The 20512-nt window shown below is 42.2% G+C and overlaps 1 protein-coding gene across 1 annotated transcript in view; it reads right to left on the reverse strand.

Annotated features, from left to right (window-relative positions):
- Positions 1-1522: 1522 nt before the first annotated feature.
- Positions 1523-20512, reverse strand: part of JAZF1 (JAZF zinc finger 1) — a 73520-nt gene continuing 54530 nt past the window's right edge. Inside the window, exons 3-4 of the mRNA XM_015405793.1 lie at positions 4739-4908; positions 1523-2019 (exon numbers count right to left, since the gene is read on the reverse strand). Coding sequence (XP_015261279.1) covers positions 1843-2019; positions 4739-4908 — 347 coding nt within the window. The 3' untranslated portion in view covers positions 1523-1842. The remainder of the gene's footprint in view (positions 2020-4738; positions 4909-20512) is intronic.

The raw sequence follows: 20512 nt of genomic DNA on the forward strand, positions 1-20512 counted from the left end.
GTATAACAAAATAGTCCCATTTTTACCTGTTTAATACTGTCACAATGACTAGGTAAATCAAAGTTGGATTTTAATGGTGGAAAGGGATTGACATGCAACAATATTAATGTAGTCTGCCTGCAGCTTTTCACTGGAAGCAGAAAATGAGATCAAAATCAGAATGTTGGAAGATGGGCTTTAATTATAAGCAATAAGAGTCTTATGTCTGGATCATTCTTGATACCAATGTTGACACGTGTGCTACAAAATGTGTCTTTTGTAAGATGGATCAAGGGTGATTTGTTTAAAGGATGCTTTATTTTAAATTTCTTCAGTCCTCATTATGAGGCATTCAGTTCAGAAAAGAAAGCTTAGAGAGAATCCTTTTCCCCCCTCTATATATTTTTAAAAGAATGGAGACTTCTGCATTTCCCTGGTCAGGTATATAGGTTATATATTTATATATATAAATACAAAATACAAGAGGATTACTTGTAAAACGTAATGTTTTCTTGGGTGGGAGACTTTCCCAGTTTCTACTAATGTAACTCTTGCATATTTTGTAAACTATTAACCTTAGACTAGCACTTACACAAGAGGAGAAGACTGAAGGCAGGAGAGCATCAAATAAATGAAGCATTCAGGTATGGTCCAGACACAAGCAACTCAATGATAGTTCTGACTTCAGGTCTATCTTTTGAGTACCTGCTTCAAGAAGCACTTCATTTCAGTAAGGCTCATGATGTCTCATAGTTCAGAAAGAAACTTTTAATGCTAAACTTGTGGAATGCAACAACCTATGGTAAGTTAGAAAATATAGATATATACATACAAAAATCTGAAGGTACAATACACATAGAACTAGAAACTCCCTCAACACAAATAGTGTACCCTCCATAAAACATGCCTAGAATTTTTATTTGCAACCACTGGTATGCACTAGTACCCCAGTTGCAAGAATTGGCAACGCATAAAACATTTAAATTTGTTGGCAATAGAGAACTACAAAGTGCTTTAAGACCCCCATCTAAGATGAAGATAATTTCTTTCACACTAGATTTGCACTTCATTTCCAAGTGTCTTTTAATAGTAGATAATTGGGGAGCAATAATGGGACCACAGCAATTTGCTCCTCAGGAGTCTGGTGGGTTTTTAACATCATATAACACCTGTACACATAGAAGTAGAATTCTACCACTAGAGTGATTATTCGGATAGTTCAAATGGCAAGACATTTCAGAGGAGAAAAGAAATTGCAGGATAATATAAAATACAGCAAGCACACCATTTATGTATGTTATCTGAGTATGAAAATATTTTTAGCATATGTTAGACATTCTCTTATTTATAATTTCAATACCTAAAACCTTGCTATTCCACAGATCTCTATTACATAAGGCATATTAACCAGGTGGATAATGGGGGGATTGTTTTGGTTTTGCAAGCACATGGGAAACGGATGCACTGAACTTCTTCAACCACATTACAATCTTGAAGTTATCTCAGTGCCAAGCTTTCTTCCTCTCCCCTCCTCTTATTCATTTAACACTGAAAAACAGATAAAATATACACTATCCCCTAATTCTCTTTTTTGGGGTGGGGAGGGGTAGGAGGGATACTTTGAAGAATCTGTAGCTTTTAGCACCTGATAGCAAAGTAATGTACATGGGCATGATGATTACATGTGCAAATGTACAAAATAACTCTACGAAGATAACATCATTCCAAAATTACAGAAAAAAATGGTAAAGCATGCATTTAAATTCTTTAAGGGATTGCTGAGTGCTTCCCCAAGAGGAGGTGGCTGTCTTCAAAATCAGCAACTGCTGGTGAGGATTCCTTGGCACGTTTGTGACCAGCCAGTTATTGCTGCATCTTCCTGATAATCTCAGCAGACACTGGTGGGTGGAAATTGATTGTATGGTGCCGCAGACCCTGAGCTGTCTTGTAACTCTTTCCACAACGACATTTGAATGGCTTCCGCACACGGATCTGTGTCCTGTGGCCATTCTTGGCATGGTATTTTATACCATTAACATTCTGTGGAAAGAGGAGGGATAAATTTGAGTAAAACGGCTAAACATGGTCAGGCTGTAAAGCCTACCTTCCACAATGGCAGTGCAGTTGAGACTGTAATTATAAAATACTTAAGAAAAACAGATCAGGCACTGGGCTATTCATCTAAACAGCAATTCACAATCTAATATATTAAAGCTAACTTTACAAATCTGTAAGATTAAAGAGCATGACTTTTTTGCTGATGTTTTCTTCAGTACTCCTTTATGTTCTGTCTGTTCTCTGAGGACTTTGGATAGGGTAGGGGTGGGCCAGCAGATTATGAAGTAAAATTCAGTAATGTATAAGAGAAGCCATATAGCAATTACAATTTTTAGAAATACTACACTCAGTTGCCAGCCTGCCATGGACAGCTAAACAACAGAAAACTCATTATGGGCATGGAAGAGGAAAAGACCCATTTCCTCCTAGCATCTGTTGGATTTCAGAGTTTCTATTTTACCTCGGAGTTAGATCCTGTCTTCAGACTGGCTCCCTTTCCCACCCATTCTTACCTAGACACAAGACAGTTTCCTTGTACAAGAAACAAAGCATCCAGCTGCCTCAAAAACAAGGGGTGGGGTGGACAAAGGAGCTACAGACAAGAAAACAACAGATGACTGATTTGGAGGTGAGACAGAAATAAGTCTCTCCATGAGTTGGCAAAACAGAAAAAAAGTATTTTGTAGAAAATTGTCCTTGGGTTGTGTGCCTTTCTCTGACCAACCTCTTGCGAGCGAATAATTTCTTCACTTTCTGTTTTCATATTAATGTACAAATTATCCCACAGACAATACTCATTTATTTCTGTTGAACATGGAAAGATAGCAGAAGGAAACAGGAACACCTCACTTGGTTGGGTTCCAGCTGTTTCCATTTATTGGCTAAATACAGAGAGAATACAGCAAATGACTAGGGTTTCCTATCCCCCCCCCCCCCGAAATAATGTTTGTAGAGAGGTGGCTGCTTTGGTTTAAGGGGTTCCTCACAATCTCTATATGATGCTTGATTCCTCAGCTAGACACAGAACTTCTGTATATCTTTTATGTACAAATCCCACCTATCTAGTTGCTGACATAACAGCATCACATTTGCTGCTCTATAACTGCCTAAAGTATCATGTCAAATGAATTTCTCATGGATAGTATGACAATAGATTAATTTAAACAAAGGAAGTTATGCTCTGAACTTGCCCTAGAAAGTGCAGAGGCCAAGGCCTTGCTTACATCTGACAGCAAATGCTTCCCTATTAGGGTCTCACAGGAAATTATACTTTTTGTGAAAATAGAGATAACTTATTACAACAACACAACTTTTGTTTTTGTTTGCTATGTATTCTGCTCTTCTGCAGCAGTCGTCAGGCAGCATACATGTTTAAACAAGGTAATAAATATATAGAGTGATAAACAGCAACAGCAGCATAAAAACAATTCTAAAAGCAACGAAATTCTAAAAGCAATTACAGCAGCACTCAAAGCCTAACAACATTCAGCAGCACCCAAGTTAAAAACAGACCAAGTGAAAACAGCAACAATCTTGAAGAAACATGCCTTTCATTTGCCTTCTCTGGAATTGCTAATCGGGCATGAAATTTGAATCTATTCAGTTCTAGTCAGATCTTAGCCATCTATTATGTATATGTGTGCATTGTTAATACACAATCTGCTCATGGTAACCCCAGCAAGGGGCATTCATGGCAAGTGAGGCTTCCTTGGTGGTCCTCCATCCAAGTGCCAACCCTGTTTAGCTTCTGAGAACTGGCAGTATCGGGCTATATATCATACCACTCCAAATCTCTTGCAGCTATCTAAAGGCCAGTTATTGTCTCTGTCTCTTTTCCCATTTTGTAGAGTTAATATTTTCTTGGTTCTCCTTCAGCTGTACAGTTCTCCCATTCAACAGGCAGCACATGCCAACTCTCTCCCTCTACCCAGCAGGTGAACTGCATCAGGTGTGTATGGGGTGCTATCTGGCCAACTGATGTCTCTAGGTCAACGTAGCTTATCTCATGCTAGATTGCTTGAGGGCTGCTCTGTAGTCCCTTGCTCAACTTGAGGACTACTCTCCTGTTTCTTTACGCAGCTAAACCTGCTCTTTATCTCTGCTTCAGCCTTTCTTTAAAAGCTAGTTGAGATGCTATAGGAGTCTACTCCATTGTGCTCTGCAGAGATGGAAGTTGCAGAGGTACTATTTACTAATGGCAACTGCAGAATGTGGTTGGCAAAGGTACCCTTATTTAAGATTGTCTTACAGACAAACTTTACATTTCTCAGTGTGTTCCTCAATTTCACATTCTCAGGATAAATGCTTTGTGACTCAAAGTCTTCCAATGTCCTGTTTTGCACAATGGTGTGAAACCAGATGACCCCAGAAGTCCTACAAAGCAGGGCATGGAGGCTAAGCCCTCCCCTTGCTGTTTTGTCTCCAGTACTGGCATTCGGAGTTCACCGGTCTAAACATGGAGGTTCTCTTTACTCACCATGGCTAGTAGCCATTGATGGACTTATCATCAATGAGTTTGATTTCTCCCTTTTAAAGCCAGCTAACGTTGAGGCCATCATGGTGTCTTGCAGCAATGAATTCCACAAATTAATTACTCATTGACTGAAAAAGTAGATCTTTCCTTCCACATGTGGATTAGGATGAAATTAAGCAAATATAAGACACTGGCTTTCAAAGATGAGTCCCAAAATAATAAGCTCACCTTATATCGCTTTTTACACCCAGGTACAGGGCAAGCAAAAGGTTTTTCATCCCCTCCATTCATACACATGGAACTTAGGATAGCTTCAGAGCTGATGGCACTTTCTGTGGTCCAGGATTCATCACTGTCTGAATCTTCATAATCTACTTCTTCCTCATCATATTCGCTACCTAGGAAAGAAGAGCAGGGGAATAAAATAAGAATTAAGTTACTCTAACGGCACATTTCATGTTTATTAATACCCTCCACGTTCACTGTCTCATCTGCTCCCGTCCTGGTTCATTTGGCAGTGGACAGGGAGTTTTAATTATTATAAAAATGTTTCTCATTATAGCTGATACTTCATAAGACTGGCAGCACTACAGCAGCTACATAATTGTTGCTAATATATTACATAAACTATTTCCTATAGCTTCTTTCTAAATATTGATGGAAGGAGATAGTTTCCTGACAGACAAAGAAGTGACAGAGTGTGTGTGTTTGTGCGTGGATAACTAAACACTTTTTTAATTAATTCCCTGCTAAAACAGGTTTTTAAGGCTTTTCCTTTACACAATAAAACTCTTCAAGGGCATAATTCTTGCGATCATAAACAGTGTAAAATAATGTTGACAAGTCTTAATACATTTACTAGCCCTCTGGAATTAATACGAATTATAGCACAACATTAATAAGAATTATATTGTAGCAATTATGGCTGTGAAATTCATTCCCCCAGGTGTGAGGATAAATGGCATTGTGTGCTGCCCTAATACGGCATTCTGTTCCAGATAAACTACAGCAGTCTTCTGAGGACCACGTGGCCAGCTTTTTAATTTTATTTTTTAAAGTTGCAATAAATATTAATAAGATGCCGTGTGAGGGGCACATTAAAAAAAGGAAACCAAGAGTAGCAGAGAAGGCAGACTGGTGGTAGCTGCAGTGAGAGCACAGAACAAGAAGCAGAGAGAGACAGAAATTCACTTGTCTTAAACAGTGATACTGACACTGCTGGGTCTTTCTGCCCTTTGTGACAAGTCATACATTTTTGCTCTGACTTTAAAACTTTCAACTAATTTCAGATCAGAATCAATGGACATACTAGAAACATGTCACAAGCTCTCTAGGCACTTGGCAGGGGTAAGCAGCTGTGGCATGTGCTGAAATAACTGGCTCCCAGCAAACCAGAGCCAAACTCCACCCTCAGTGCTCACAAAAGAGGGGAGGGATTTCTACTATTCCACCTTCCTGCTGCAGACTCCATGTTGCCTCTTATGCCATTCCTGTAGGTCGCCGATTCTCAGGAGCAGCTGTTGGGTCTACAGTGTGAAGGAAAACACAGGAAATGTGTGTTCTGTGGGCTCTGTTCTTGTTGCTCCAATCCATGATTTTCACATCCAAATCTAGCTTCAGGGACATATCCTCGCCCCCATCACTTTTCTATGGAGCCATCCCCTCTTCACTTCCCTTTACAGTACTGTTATCTGTGATTTAGATTCTTGTGTGAAACAAAAGCTAACCATGGTTAACACTTAGGGTTGCCAACTCCACTTGGGGCCTGGAGTTCTCTGGAATTACAACTGATTTCCAAACTACTATGCTCAGTTTCCCTGGAGGAAATGGCAGCTACCAGGACCAAACCCTATCGCATTTCATCTACACTACACTCCCTAAACTTTGCCTTCCCTGGCTCCACCCCAAATCTCCAGGAATTTCCCAAGCCAGAGTTGGCAGAGTAAGAAGTAATCAGCTTCCTACAAAATCATAGGTTGTAATTCGTTTCAGAACATGGTTTCAGATTCTGAAGAGTCTCAGAGCGGCTTACAATCCCTTTCCCTTCCTCTCCTCACAACTGACACCCTGTGAGGTAAGTGGGGCTGAGAGGCTCTCTTGGGAACTGCCCTTGAGAGAACAGCTCTGAAAGAACTTATGACTGACCCAAGGCCACACCAGCAGCTGCATGTGGAGGAGTGAGGAATCAAACCCGGTCCTCCCAGGTTAGAGTCCGTGCTCTTAACCACTACACGAAACTGGCTCTGGTTTAAGAGATAGCTATGGTTGGTGTCAATATAGTTATATCTCTAAACAATGACAAGGGAAGGGAGGACAGAAGAGAAAAGAGCACAAGTTTTGCCCAGGACTTACAAACCATAGTTTGCATTAAACAATCTGGTGTCTCACTTTGAATATGCAAAAGAATTCCCTTGGTGAAGACTACTGATATATCCTCACTTCAAGGGATATTTCATCAAGAACTGCCCTTGATGGCTTGGAAGCTTCCACTGGTACAAAATATGGCATTCAGGCTTTTGTTTGGATACAAATTAGTTCACGATAATCTGATTAAGGCTGCACCTAAACATTTAACAAAATTTTTCACTGTTTTACCCCAATGCTAGATTTGCAACGGTTAGACGTCCCATGCACATTCTGATGTGGGTTTTTTTCATTTGGATAGAGGGATCCATTCCATATATGCATTCCTTAACACATGTCAATTGGATTCTTCCATTGTAATGAATGAGGAGATGCTTCAGGAAGGGAAAGCTCTGTGAACTTTAAGGTTTACACAGCCATAAGCAATGGCTAGATTGGCTTTTATCATGGAGAAATCATGGGATTTGCATCTTCAGCAATACATTCATACTGTAATGCCAAACAGAGGTACACCTTTCCAAGCCCACTGACTTCAATGGATTTAGAAGGCTGTAACTCTGGTTAGGATTCCACTGTTAAGAGTTGTGTTGCAAGAGAAAATCTGAAGAAACACTAGCTAGACATAGTGCAAGAGTTTAATTTTAAATTAAACAAGAGTTTAGTTGCCCAAACCTGTCTTATTTTAATTTGGGGTATTTTGCAAAGCTCACCCATCGGACACCCTTTACGCATACTCAGGCTGTAATACAAATGCACCAACATGTAAGCAAAGCTTTAGGAATATTAACAGCTATTAACATTTGAGAGGATTAATCTGGTCAGTGATTCATACCTTTTTCAAGCTCGTGTACACAAAAGACATCTACGCTTACAGAACCCGCTCTCTTGCTTACATAGGCATGGAAACTTGAGATATTTTAGCCACAGGCTTTGCTCAGTGATATGCTTTCACTCAGCTGTGTGCTTAACCAGCCTCTGTATTATTGAGATTGTGCCATTCTTTAAATGCCCACCTGTCCTGACATAGATAAACCAGGATCCATCTAATATTTGCTACATTTCCACAAATATTTACCAATATACTTGATAATTATATAGGGTTGGCCTGGAGGTCTCCCAGAATTACTAGTGATCTCCAGACTACAGAGAGACTGAATGAAATGGCTGCTTGGAGGGTGGACTGTATGGCATTATACACTGGCTGAGGTCTCTCCCTTTCCCATACCCTGGCTTCCCCAGGCTCCACCCCCAAATCTCCAAGGATTTCTCAACCTGGAGCTGGCAACCCCACAATTATATGGTAGCTATACCGGCAATAGGCCTACGTCTCATGGTAGAGTTCCACTCTCCACATCCTATCCAATATTGTTCCAGTTGCCCAGCTTATGTAGATAAAACAATTTAATTAAAAATTTTCATTTTTTTTTCCTCCCCAGAGGCGCAATACATTGCTGTATCAGGTGTACAAACAAATCTAGGTCCACCAGCTGGTGGCATGCCCACTGGTGGCAGGCTGAAGGAGCAGTTCATTTTGGCCAAAACAGACAGTTTCCATTTCTGTTCCTTTTTAAAAACAATAATAAAAGAGGAAATTAGCTCAAATGAAACTCAACTCTTAAACATTTGCCAAGTCAAATGCCACTCTGAATCAGACTTTTAAAACAGCCTGTTTGGAAGGGACTTGCCCTATGAAATTATGAAGGGCCCTTCAAGCAGACAACAGGATGTTCTGATGGCTGGAAATGCCCTCAAGAGGAATAAAACAATATTGCTGTTGGAACATCCATGGCTTTAGACATTTCTTATAATGCTTATATGGGACCAAAAGCCAAGTATGCTTCAAAAAGTCTCTGTTCAGAAAAACACACCTGCCATTTTCAACATTAAGGTTTGGATCTAGCTAGTTTTTCTGGTGGTAAAAAGGAAGAAGAGGTCCTCTGACCATAAAAAAAGGCTATGCTAAGAACCATGGGACCTAAATGTACAAAAGTCACGTGGAACTGGAAGAGTAGTATGAAGGGAAACTGGGCTGAGTGAAAAGGCTGGCATTAGTTAGTGGAAGAAGGCATATGATGATATAAAGGCACAACTACTAGAATCCATGATCAAAAACAGAATAGTCCATGATCTAAACAGCTACTTTCAGTGCTATTCTAAACAGAGTTATTCCAGTAACCCATTTATTCCAATGAGCTTCAGCCACAGTAACTCTGCATAGGAAGAAGTGTGTGTGCACACAGAAGCTCATACCCAGATTTAAAGTTTGTTGGTCTTAAAGGTGCCACTGGTCTCAAACGTAGTTCTTCTGCATAGGATTGTACATTTAGGTTCCTGAAGGGATTTGTGCTAGCTCAAATACTTTTCCCCTTAAATGAATGTTCTCCTGCCAATGCTATGTGGCAAACCGCTTTTGAAAAATACCACATCATTTGCTGTGAAGAGCAGGGAACCTCATAGGCCCCTTTGGCTCGCACAAATAGTGCCAAGGTTCTTTGGATCTGAGCCACTGGTTTCAGATCAGGGCCAGTGACAGCTAGTTCTGTATGCTGGGTCTGTTTGTCCATATCACTTCCTGCTTTGGATCACTTAACAAAGGTTCTTTCTCTACGGGAGGAGTCAAACTTCTTGCCGTTTCTCTTAACCCTGTTCTGACCAACATCTCTCCCCCCCCCACACACACACACTTTGTTCATTTTGGATGAACAGAACTGGCTTTCAAGAAGCGTGCCTACAACGGCTGTCTCACAATGAAATCAAACACTTCCTGCAATCTCAAACAATCACTCATAAAAACAAACTCAAATTCGCATTTTGTGTGGGACTTGCAGATTCATAAAAAAGTTTTATGAGAGTACTTCTTATTTTAAGACAACCAATCTATGGATATTGAAACTGCTTCCTTGAAATAAAATGTGGTAAATTAGTTTTATGGAGGTGATTTCTATATAACACTAATTTATTGATTTTCACCTCACATACACTTCCTATGTTTATTTGTTATAGATAATGAATCCATATGAGTGAAGATCAAATGGAAAGACAGATTCAATTTTCCAGAGAAACAATCTTCAGAAGTTAAGGGGGTGGGGGTGCCCAGAGGAGAAATATTTCTCAAAATCAGAGCTATAGCTTCTACTGATATGTATTACAACACCAGAGGATGTATTATGTAAAAAACACACAGAGATCTTCCACTTCTCTAGTATCACTTCCTAGCTTTTAGTGTACCTTTTATACATACAGTGTTTTCTCTGTTACAATAGGTATCTGAATTTCCTTCCCTTCTCTCTGCAGTACTTCCCTGCCTCTGCAGGAGTAGAACTGAGAGTTTCAGGGGGTTCAAGAAGAACTTTGCTGGACTGAACCAAAAGTCAATTAGTCCAGCCTCAGGTTTTCCTTTCCTTTTATTAATAAACTCTTTTGGCCAGAGGTCTTAAGCATAAAAACCAACACAATAAAACACAATATAATGCATGACAGAATAAAATAGTACAATAGCCATCTACAGTTTTCACAGAAAACATTTACAAATTGAAACCCATCTTGATAGCCCTTCAAAGAAATCACTGTTGCAAAAAAATTGGCAATAGATCAAGTTATTACTGGATCAGTATCTGCCAACAAAAGAGAGATTAGCCAGGATTTAGTAGGAAACTGATATTTGATGAGGATGGGCATGATCCAGAGATGTCTGAATAAAGTCCACTGATCTCAAAGTAATGTGTGATGATCCATAAATGATCCGAGGAAATGATCTGAGAAATGATCTGAGAATGGGGTTTTAGAAAAGCACCCTCTCGGTTCTGCGGTCAGCAAAACACTGCCTGCCCAAAATAAAAGCACACCTGTGATTAGGGACTGTGAGGAAATTTAAGTATGAGGGGAGGGCTGGAGGGGGGACCCTACTGCAGACATAGTACGTATGCATGAGATTATGTACTAACACAGTCCAGATCAATTACCCTCCTCTTGATCATCCTCAGAGCTTCCTGATAGCTCATATTCCTAACGATGAGGGAAAGGCCAAGAGATTTGAGTCTATTATCCACACACGTCCCCCCAATCCTTCTAAAAATATCTTCCCTAAATAGATATAAGAGTCCCCCCTGGACACTGGGCATCAAGAAAAGAACTTTCCATCTTAATGAAAAGTACCAGTCCAGGCCCTAGTCTCCAGTGAGCACTGTGCAAACTCTACGGTAAGCAGGGGTCATTTGGGGGGGGACGCGGGGGGAAGCCATCCCCCCGGGTGAGGTGCGGGAGGGCGGGGCCTGGAGCTCCCTGCTGGTGCCCGCTGGAGGTCGCCGCCGGCTGTGGGGAGGACACACTTCCGGTGATGTCAGGGGGTGTGGCATATGCTAATGAGTTATGCTAATGAGTCCCCCTAGCTCTTTTTCTACGAAATGACCCCTGACGGTAAGTGCAGATCCTGCAACATAGCTAGACACTCCCGTATGCTGTCCTGGACGGCTGCAGAGATCGGTGTTTGCATGTGGGGTGTGTGTGTGTGAGTGCAGACAATCCTCTGTTGGGGAAGGAGAGTGTCTGCCCAGTGCTGCACTGCCGGCTCTCCACCCATGTGGGTTTTCCTCTACACACACCCCTCCAGCTCATGGGGGCTTGCAGTGAGGACACAGCAACTCAGAGCTTACCTGTTGCTGATCTTTATAAAGTTTATATCTCTGGTACCCAGCATTACATTTTATGGAATACATGGCCTGGCCCGACAAAGTGACATTTATGTCAGATCCGGCCCTCATAACACATGAGTTTGACATCCCTAATCTATGGATTTAGCGACTCCATTAATCCAAATGCCTACCCCAAATAAAACCTGAGGGGGTCATCTGGAAGTAAAAGCTTCAATAGCTGCAGGTACATACTGTCCTCCTTTTGAGTAAAATCACCTAAAAGAGAATTTGTATTTGCCCAGGCAATTTCTGTAACTGAATAAAGATGAGTTTTCCTCATAGGATTGTAATCAAATGCAACTCCCAGATATTTCAAGTGGGCCACCTGTGCTATTTCTCCCCCTCTTGATAATCCAGATCTTCTGTTTAATACAGGACCTTTTTTTTGGGGGGGGGGGTGTCACTATTATTCAACAGCGGCCACCACACAAAATTCAGTGAGGTGTAGTAGTAAGAGTATCGAACTAGGATCTGTGAGTCCCAGGTTAAAACCCCCACTCTGCCATGAATGGGTGTCCTTGGGCCACTCACTCACTCACTGTGTGACCTAATTCACAGGAGAGGGAAATGATATAAGCTGCTTTGGGTCCTCACTGGGGAGGAAGGTGGGGTAATAATTAAAGATTAAGCTGAAGACTAAGGGGGGCAGGGAAGTTTGGTAGGTGGGAAGGAGTTAAGGAAGTAGAGACAGGAAAGAGGATATGGGGGCTACAAAAAGGAGAGAAAGAGGAGGGGGGATATAGGTGAAAATGTGGTTGCCCCCCCATGAGTCTTTGCAGATTCCCTACTTGTCATATCTAATACTTATGCTTTGTTTTCAGATTTCTGTAATCTAATTCCTACTACTTTGTTTATCAGATGTCTTATTCTATTGACTACAGTGATTTAAATTCTGTAATCCACCTAGAGTCTTAATAAGAAAGATGGTCTATAAATAATGTCAATCATCAATATTATGCATACATAGCACCATATGTATATATGTACCACGCTCAGACTATCACAGTCATTAATTTCATCTCTAAGATCATGCCCACATACATCTTTCCTCCCTGCCCACCCTCCGCATCGTGTTAATCTTCTGGCAATTGGCACCGTTGCTTGCATTTTCTTTTCTATTTCTATTTCTCCTTGCATATAAGATTTACCTTCTTAGCACTTTGATCAACAGGAGCAACTTTCTGGAGGAGATACTTGCCTGTTTCCCTATGGTTACCTTTTCAGAGTTACTAAACAAGGTTTCAGCCTTTTTGTGAGCACAATGACCACAATGATCTAATTACCTACCCTCCCCATTTCAAGGACAAGATCTTAAAGCAACAATGTAATAATTCTTTACAAAAGCATTAAGTGCATTGGCAGAGCTCAAAGACTATCAATATTCAAGTAAAGTCTTTGTGATATGTGTGTTTCCAGCTGGAAAGGTCTGATATAAGGTTTCTGAGAAAATTACAGTGATGATGTCTCATGTATTACTACCACTACAATATTAATTAATAGGATTTCTTGGCCTCCCTTTCCTGCATACGGGGCAATAAATAGTATAAGTTGAAAGCCAATTTAAAATACCTATAACATATCAACAACTAAAACAATGCACTTCCCAAGATAGTGAAATAATTTTTTTCGCAGAGGCTGCCTAGGAGAGAGGGGTTGCAGATGGGGGGGGGGGATGAGAGTGCCAGATTTCACAGTGTCCCATTGCTGTCCTCAACCAAATGCCTAGTGGAACATCTCTGCCTTACATGCCCTGCAGAAAGGTAGTAAATCCTGTGGGGGCATGGATATTCACATGCAGAGAATTCCACCAGGCAGGATCCAGGGCTGAAAAAGCCCTGGCCCTAGTTGAGAACAGCTCAATGAATGTGAGACCATGTATTCAGGTTCCAGGGATGGATCCTACAAATCACACTTTCTAGCACTGATTACTTCCTCTGATGCAAGAAGTTAATCTTTTGCTGAAGAGCCACATGTGTTGGAGGACTGTAGCATTCTAGCTGAGTGGAATGGTAAGATTCAACCTGTAATTATTATTAGAGAGCTAAAATGCAAGTCATTGTGTGTGTTTCTATTTTTGCTACAGATATTACTGGGGCTGACTTTGATTGTGGGGTAGTTAAAAGACAACAATGTTCACATGAGTGTATTACACTGCTGAAGTTGCCAAGGGCAAGTTGCTGTATCTCATGAACTTCAGTGTATGAATGCTCCCTCAGCCGCTGACAAAAGAAAACACTATTCATCCCCTAGCTACAGGAGGGTGACCTGGAGGCCAGCAAAATTATACATTCACTTCAAATCACATGAATTTTACTACTTGTGATAGTGAGAAAGTAATAAAAAAGAAATACAGGTTTGATATGGCTAAGGAGAAAGAATGTTGTTTAAAAGTGTTTGTCGAATGGAAGGGCTTTGTGGTGAATACCTACTTTTGAAATAAATCTAATAGGCTATTAAGGGCTTTATTCAGCATCAATGCCTAACCAGCACGTTAGAAGCATAGTAAGTGTTTGATAAGTGCAAAAAACCACAAGGGTCTGCCCATAGGAGTCTAGTCCAATCGCTGTTCCATTTATAGAGATACCTGTTTGCTGCAAAAGAAATGGGGTTAACTTATCTAAATAATCCAAGCTAAAACACAGGCACAAATTTAGTGGGCATGCTCCAGTTCCCTGCCACATTCTTTGTGCTTCAGCCTGCACATGTACCTCCTAAGTGAGCAACCCTCCCTCCAGCTCCACTAGCCCCATAGCTCCCTCCAGGCATGCACATCCTGCCTACTACAGCTGTACTAACACTAATAATGCCTGAAATTCATTCCAATTTATTTTTTGGTTCTAGGAAAAAGAATATTTTTACTGTATTTGAGCCAGTAATTTTTGAAACACTTGATAGTTCAATCCAAAGGAGCTTTTCTGCACGCAGAAGATCTCTTTCACTTGTGAGACAGCCGTTATATAGGTTGGAGCGCTATAGGTACAAAAGAAATGTGAAATAAGGGCCACTGAGGTTCTTCTCCTTGCATATAAATTTGCAGAACTTCTTGCACAGAAGCACAAGGATGACAACTATACAGAATGATTTATTATAGCACTGCATATAGGTTTGCACAAATTCATGCAGAACAGTGCTAGTGCCTATTTTTTCCCTTCCATACACAAGTCCCTAGATCCAACCCAAGATGTAGACCATTTAATGTGTTTTACTAAATTGAGGTGGGTGGGGAACTTTGTTTATATTTTCCATGAACTGCAAAAAAAGCAACTAAACAGTGAACCCTGAACATAAGCACAGGCTCAGGGGAAAAGAAATCAGTCAACCGATACCAAGACCTGTGTACTGTAGCGCTGGACTTGCTTTCGATACATGTGGCTTGAAGGCTGCAGAGGTGCTATGTTACAATGTTAACATACAATGTGCTCTTGACATTTTACGGGCGCGCTGCGCCCATAGTCTCAGGAAGTTATTTTGCATTCTCATATAAAGATTTTTTTCTCCTAAAATCCTGTTTCCTACAAAAAAGACCTTTTAGTCAGGCTAAAGACCTTTTGCTTTTTATATGCAATGCAGGAAAACAAGATCAACCTGGTCTCGTGGCTGCTGCTTTAAAACATTCTTCAGCAGTATTTCTGCAGCTTCGTTTAAACAAATGCCATTATTAGCTGCTTGGAACACAGACCTCCTGCAATTAAACAGCAATGTTTTACAGTGCAACTTCTTCTAAAAAGATAATTAAAATAAAAGAGCAAATAAATGCATAAATAAACTTGAACAGGTCCTTCCTGCCAAAGCTTTATCCTGCAAATTAACTCAGGCATCATAAAATCTCTGCCAGCCACAGTTCTCTCCTTTTTTTGGACAAGGCACAGGCAATAAGAGCAACTATGTCAGTGAAAGAAAAAGGAAGTGGATAGTTTTCCATTCTCTGCCATAGGCATGTTAATTGAAGATCCAAGAAGGTGAAAATAAGAATGAAAATCTGTTCCTAGGGATAAAAGACTGAACATCAGAATTCAGCAAAAAAGAAGATGAAGAAAGAAATTTTAAAAAGTGTTCTTCATTGTTGCTATTTTGAGGCTGCATTCATAGATCTTGCAATTTTAGAAAATGAAGTGAAAGCTGCACTCAGAGCAACTGGGAGAAATATATCGCCAGGAGTAGAAGGGTTATCAATAGAGCTATTTCAAGCCACAGAAACAGAGCCCATTAAAATCTTAAGAATATGCCAGCAAATAGGGAAAACAAAACAATGGCCTACAGACAGGAAACGTTCAACTTACATTCCAATTCCAAAAAAAAGGAAGCGTCAAAGATTGCAGCAACTATCAGAACATTGTGTTAATTTCTCACTTGAGTAAAGTGATGCTCAAAATTCTACAACAAAGACTGTTACCATATATGGAATGAGAAATGCCAGATGTTGAAGAAGAAGAGGAAGAAGAGGTTGGATTTATACCCTGCCCTTCACTACCCAAAGGAGTCTCAGAGCAGTTTACAATCCCCTTCCCTTCCCCACAGCAGACACCCTGTGAGGTAGGTGGGGCTGAGAGAGCTCTCTTGAGAACTGCCCTTGAGAGAACAGCTCTGAAAGAATGTATGACTGACCCAAGGTCACACCAGCAGCTGCATGTGGAGGACTGGGGAATCAAACCCGGTTCTCCCAGATTAGAGTCCACGCACTTAACCACTACACCAAACTGGCTACTGGGGAATTATACAACTTTAAGACCAACAATAAAGAAATTGAAATTGTTTAAAAAAGACCCAACATGAGATGGATTGACTCAACCAAGGAAGCCACAGTCCTCAGTTTGCAAGACCTGAGCAAGGCTGTTAATGGTAGGGTGATTTGGAGGTCATTAATTCATAAACTCATAAATTGGAAGTGACTTGTGGCAATTCACACACACACACACACACACACACACACACACACACATTAAAAATAGAACTCCACAACTACATTAAAAGTATTTAACGACTCTCCCAATACACATAACAGACAAGCAACTTATTCTAATCTTTTTTTTAAAGTAGCAATATCAGGAAACAGATTCATGAAGGTAAAGGATTACAATAAAAAAGCACCTACATAAATGAACTACAAGCTTATGAAGTTATGAAGATATATTCAAGAGCTGTTTTATAACTATAGATTAAACATGCTTTATAGCTGCATAACAGCCATCCAACCACTTACAGTAGAGGCCATAAAATGCCTCATGCACACTGTACTTACCTGGGGTGCCTGAGATGTGGTTTGCATTTATTTGTGAGGTGTGGTTGTCTAAAATGTAGCAAGAGTTGAACAAGATGTCATAAACTGAGCTTTGTAAGCCATTTTCTGGAAGTTTGCTCTCAAAAAGCTACCATCATCATCAAAATACCTAATTCTCAATGTGAGCAAACCTGTGGACACTGAAACCCCAGAGACTGGAGCCTTAGACAAGACAGATCTTTCTACAAGCCTGAGAAATGCCCTAGGTTTGCAGAAAAGTCTGTAATCTAAAAAACAAGCATTGAATTAACCCCCCCCCCAATAGCAGAAGCAACATCTGTACTTTTAAGAAACAAATGCCCTCTGCAGCAGCCATTGTGAGACATTGCTAGGCAGTCACTGCAGTATTGCCAGCCTTCAAGTCTTAGTTGATTGGCTGGTGGCAGGAAAGAGAGAAGGAAGCAGGAAAAGGAGAGAGGCTATGGGGGCTTTCAGGGAGGGGAAAAAGGAAATAGAGGAGAAGGGGAAAATGAGATGCTCCCTGCAAACCCTATTTGTTGCGGTGGCGAGGGTTCCACTGGAGGAAGCGGGTTCTCGTCTCCAGAATGTGAGGAATCAGAAGAGCCAGAATGATTGGAAGGCTCCGAGAATGACATCTGGAGAATCGGTGCTGAAGGCATTGACTCTGATGCCTCTTTAAACCGCTTTGGTACCAATGGCAGAGGTTTATGGCTCTTGGTTATTGGCTGCGATGGCTGTGGTCTGAGAAACCCCGATGTCGGGTGAGAGGCTCAATACCGAGAAAGTCGGGATGAGGGAGACTGGCAATCCCACTCCATCGGGGATGTGGGGGGAGCCACAGCATGCCACCGGGAAAGGCATAAGCCCCATATAAATACTGCCACTGGCGTTGGTCCCAGGAAGGAGGAGGGGGGTGGAACGGTCCCGCTGGTCGATCCTGATTGTCATGTCCGCGCGGGGAAAGATGCACAAAAATGCCCACTCCACAGTCTGAATACAGGCTCTCCGCACTAGAGGAATGGGAGACTTGGGTTAAGTCCACGTCCTGCTCAGAGTCTGTGAGCTGGATAGGACGCGGTGAAGGTGAAGGAGGTGCACCTTGTGGCTGCCCACGGCCAGATGAGTCAAGTGAAGTGGCTCGAGCAGGAATCGCTCCTACGGCCCAGCGAGGGGTCGATGGAGTCTTAGCAGGGGAGCCTTTCTTATGCTTGATAGGCCGGTCATCCTTGCCCTTCCTACGTTTCTTAGAGGGAGTGTGGGCGTCAGACTGGTATGCTGGTATCGAGCATTTCAGCACCCATTGGTCAGCGTTGGAATGGGCCGGTGTCAGAGACAGCACAGCCATCAACCCCGAAGCAGGAGTCGAAATCGAAGCGTGTCCCAAGGTGTCTTGCGACGATGCCATCTGTGAAAGCGCTATCTCCAGCAGGGACTCTAGCTGACTGATTCTTTCTAGTTTGTTTTGAGAATTTGGCACAATGGGCACAGGAGTCCACCCGGTGTGATTCCCCCAGGCACAGGAGGCAAAGGGAGTGTCCGTCAGGGGTGGGGGGGAAATTTGCTGCCACACTTCCAGCACCGTTTGAAGAAGCCCCAGTGTTTGGCCATAGGCCGAGGGGGGGGGCAGAGGAAATTTGCTGAAGCAGAACACAAATGAAAAGTCCAATGCTAACTAACACTGGCCCCGGTCACACGGGCCGGATATCACGGGGGGAGGCGTGGCTGTTTGCCCCGGGGCAAAATAACGCACGGTTGCACGAGCAGACGTCCAGTGGAGGTCCTGTGGGTAGGGGGGAGGTGCCGATCACAGGACAATCCTGCGGCACAGCAAAGAAGCGGCATGATGCAGCAAACGGGTTTGTTTTTTTCTGTACACCAAAGTATACGCATGCTCCATTGGGTGCTTGTGCACATCCATGGAGACTTGTGGAAAAAAAACTTTTTTCAAGGGGACATGGGCGGGCGCCGGATTCCACCGGAAACGCGATCAGACGCCCGCCCTTGCCCCGCGGTTACCGGAAACTAGTACCTCGGAGGTACTCTTTTTTACCCCGCATCTTTGGCGGGAAGCCTCGGGTGAGCCACGGGAGCTCTACGCTTCCAAGATGTGGTGGTGAGATCGCGCCCGGAAAATCCGCCTATCTTCCGTCTCTCCAGCTTGGCTAATGGTCCGTGTGACCGCAGCCACTATTTTACTTTCCTAACTAGATAAACAGTCTGAAGAAGAAGGAGAGACCCGAAGGCCCAAAAAAAGTTACTGAGGTGGAGAGGGTCCTACCAGTGCTGTGGTCAGAAGAGATCTGGAAGGATCATTGTGCCCCTCCCCTAGTCATGCACACTGAAGCCTGACATGTGACTGAGGAGCGGGTGTGAAAATCCCTTTTGCTTTCCATGATACCAGTCGGGGTCGGCGCAGGTGCACTATATCCCAGAGGTGTGATGCACAGAGACCATGAAGAAGATAGATTTTTTTTAATGTTGAGAAGATCAGACAAGCCCAATTAACACTCTGCCTCTTATTGGGGTCCAAAATTGGCCTATCCCACTACTCCTGCCACCATGTCACGAGCAGCAGCCAGGGAGGTTCACTAATGGCTGCCACCACTCTGGTATGGGTCCCTTTGGGAGGGCCCAGAGCAGCCACCCTACCTGTTGTGCATTGGGTTTAATGTTATGCTGGTTTATGGTGTGAATTTGCCTCTGGTATCCTAGTTCTCCCTTTTCTATTGGCTGCCTAATAAAGACCCTCCATTGGTCCTGAAGCCACCCTGGGTAACCAATTGCAAACGCTGCTTAGGTCCAATCAGACCTGCTGTATATAGTTACATTGTATATCGTTCAGGGTTGAAATCATATAAGTTTGAGTGCCGCTCTAACAGAGCTGTCCAGTCCAGTCTGGAGCTGAGCAATGCTTGAATAAACCACCTTTCGTTTGACCATCGTCGCCTGCCTCTTCAATACACAAAACTACCCCTTTATACAGGACTTTAACAACAGGTTTCCCCTTGTATGTGACCAAATGAGGCATGAGGACCCAGGCAGAGAAACAACTAGTTTTTATTAATAGATTGAATAACAACGTTAGATTTATAACAAGTAGGAAAAATGAGCAAAGGAAAGGAAGGTAAATCAGTAATATAATAAATCCTAACGCGTCTATCTATATAGTTCTAGCCTTCCCTAGGTGCCTGTTCACAGTCTAACTTACCCCCTCCTTGAACGAGGGGTCCCTCTGTCTGCAGCAGCTTCCGCCTGCTCTGCTCCCTGAGCGAGAACACCCTCCCACTCTGGGTAAGGCCTTTTATCTCCTCTTCCCCGGCACTACCTCCTGTTCCCCTGCTGGTGTAGTTTCCTCTCCAAAAGGATTCAACAATTTTCCCAGAAGAGAATAATATTCATTCCTGATACACTTCAGAGCATAATGCAGAGTGCGGGCAAATCAGCTGAATCCTTTTGGAAATTCTATGAATTAATGAAGACATAGTTCCATGAAGATTGATGCTAGAAGAAGGTCTCACGAAATGGAAGATATTCCGGAGAATTTCATCCATCACCTGTAACAACAAGATTGTATTGTATTGTACTATTGTGACTTTGTACTTTTGTATTGATGCATATTTAGACTCAGATTTAAACTATTACTATTACATGCTTGCACATCTTGCAGTACTTTTTGTTTACTCTGGTTTATTGTACTGCAACCCCACA

The sequence above is a fragment of the Gekko japonicus genome, unplaced genomic scaffold, assembly GCF_001447785.1.
Source record: "Gekko japonicus isolate JY-2015 unplaced genomic scaffold, Gekko_japonicus_V1.1 scaffold126, whole genome shotgun sequence".
Lineage (NCBI taxonomy): Eukaryota > Metazoa > Chordata > Lepidosauria > Squamata > Gekkonidae > Gekko > Gekko japonicus.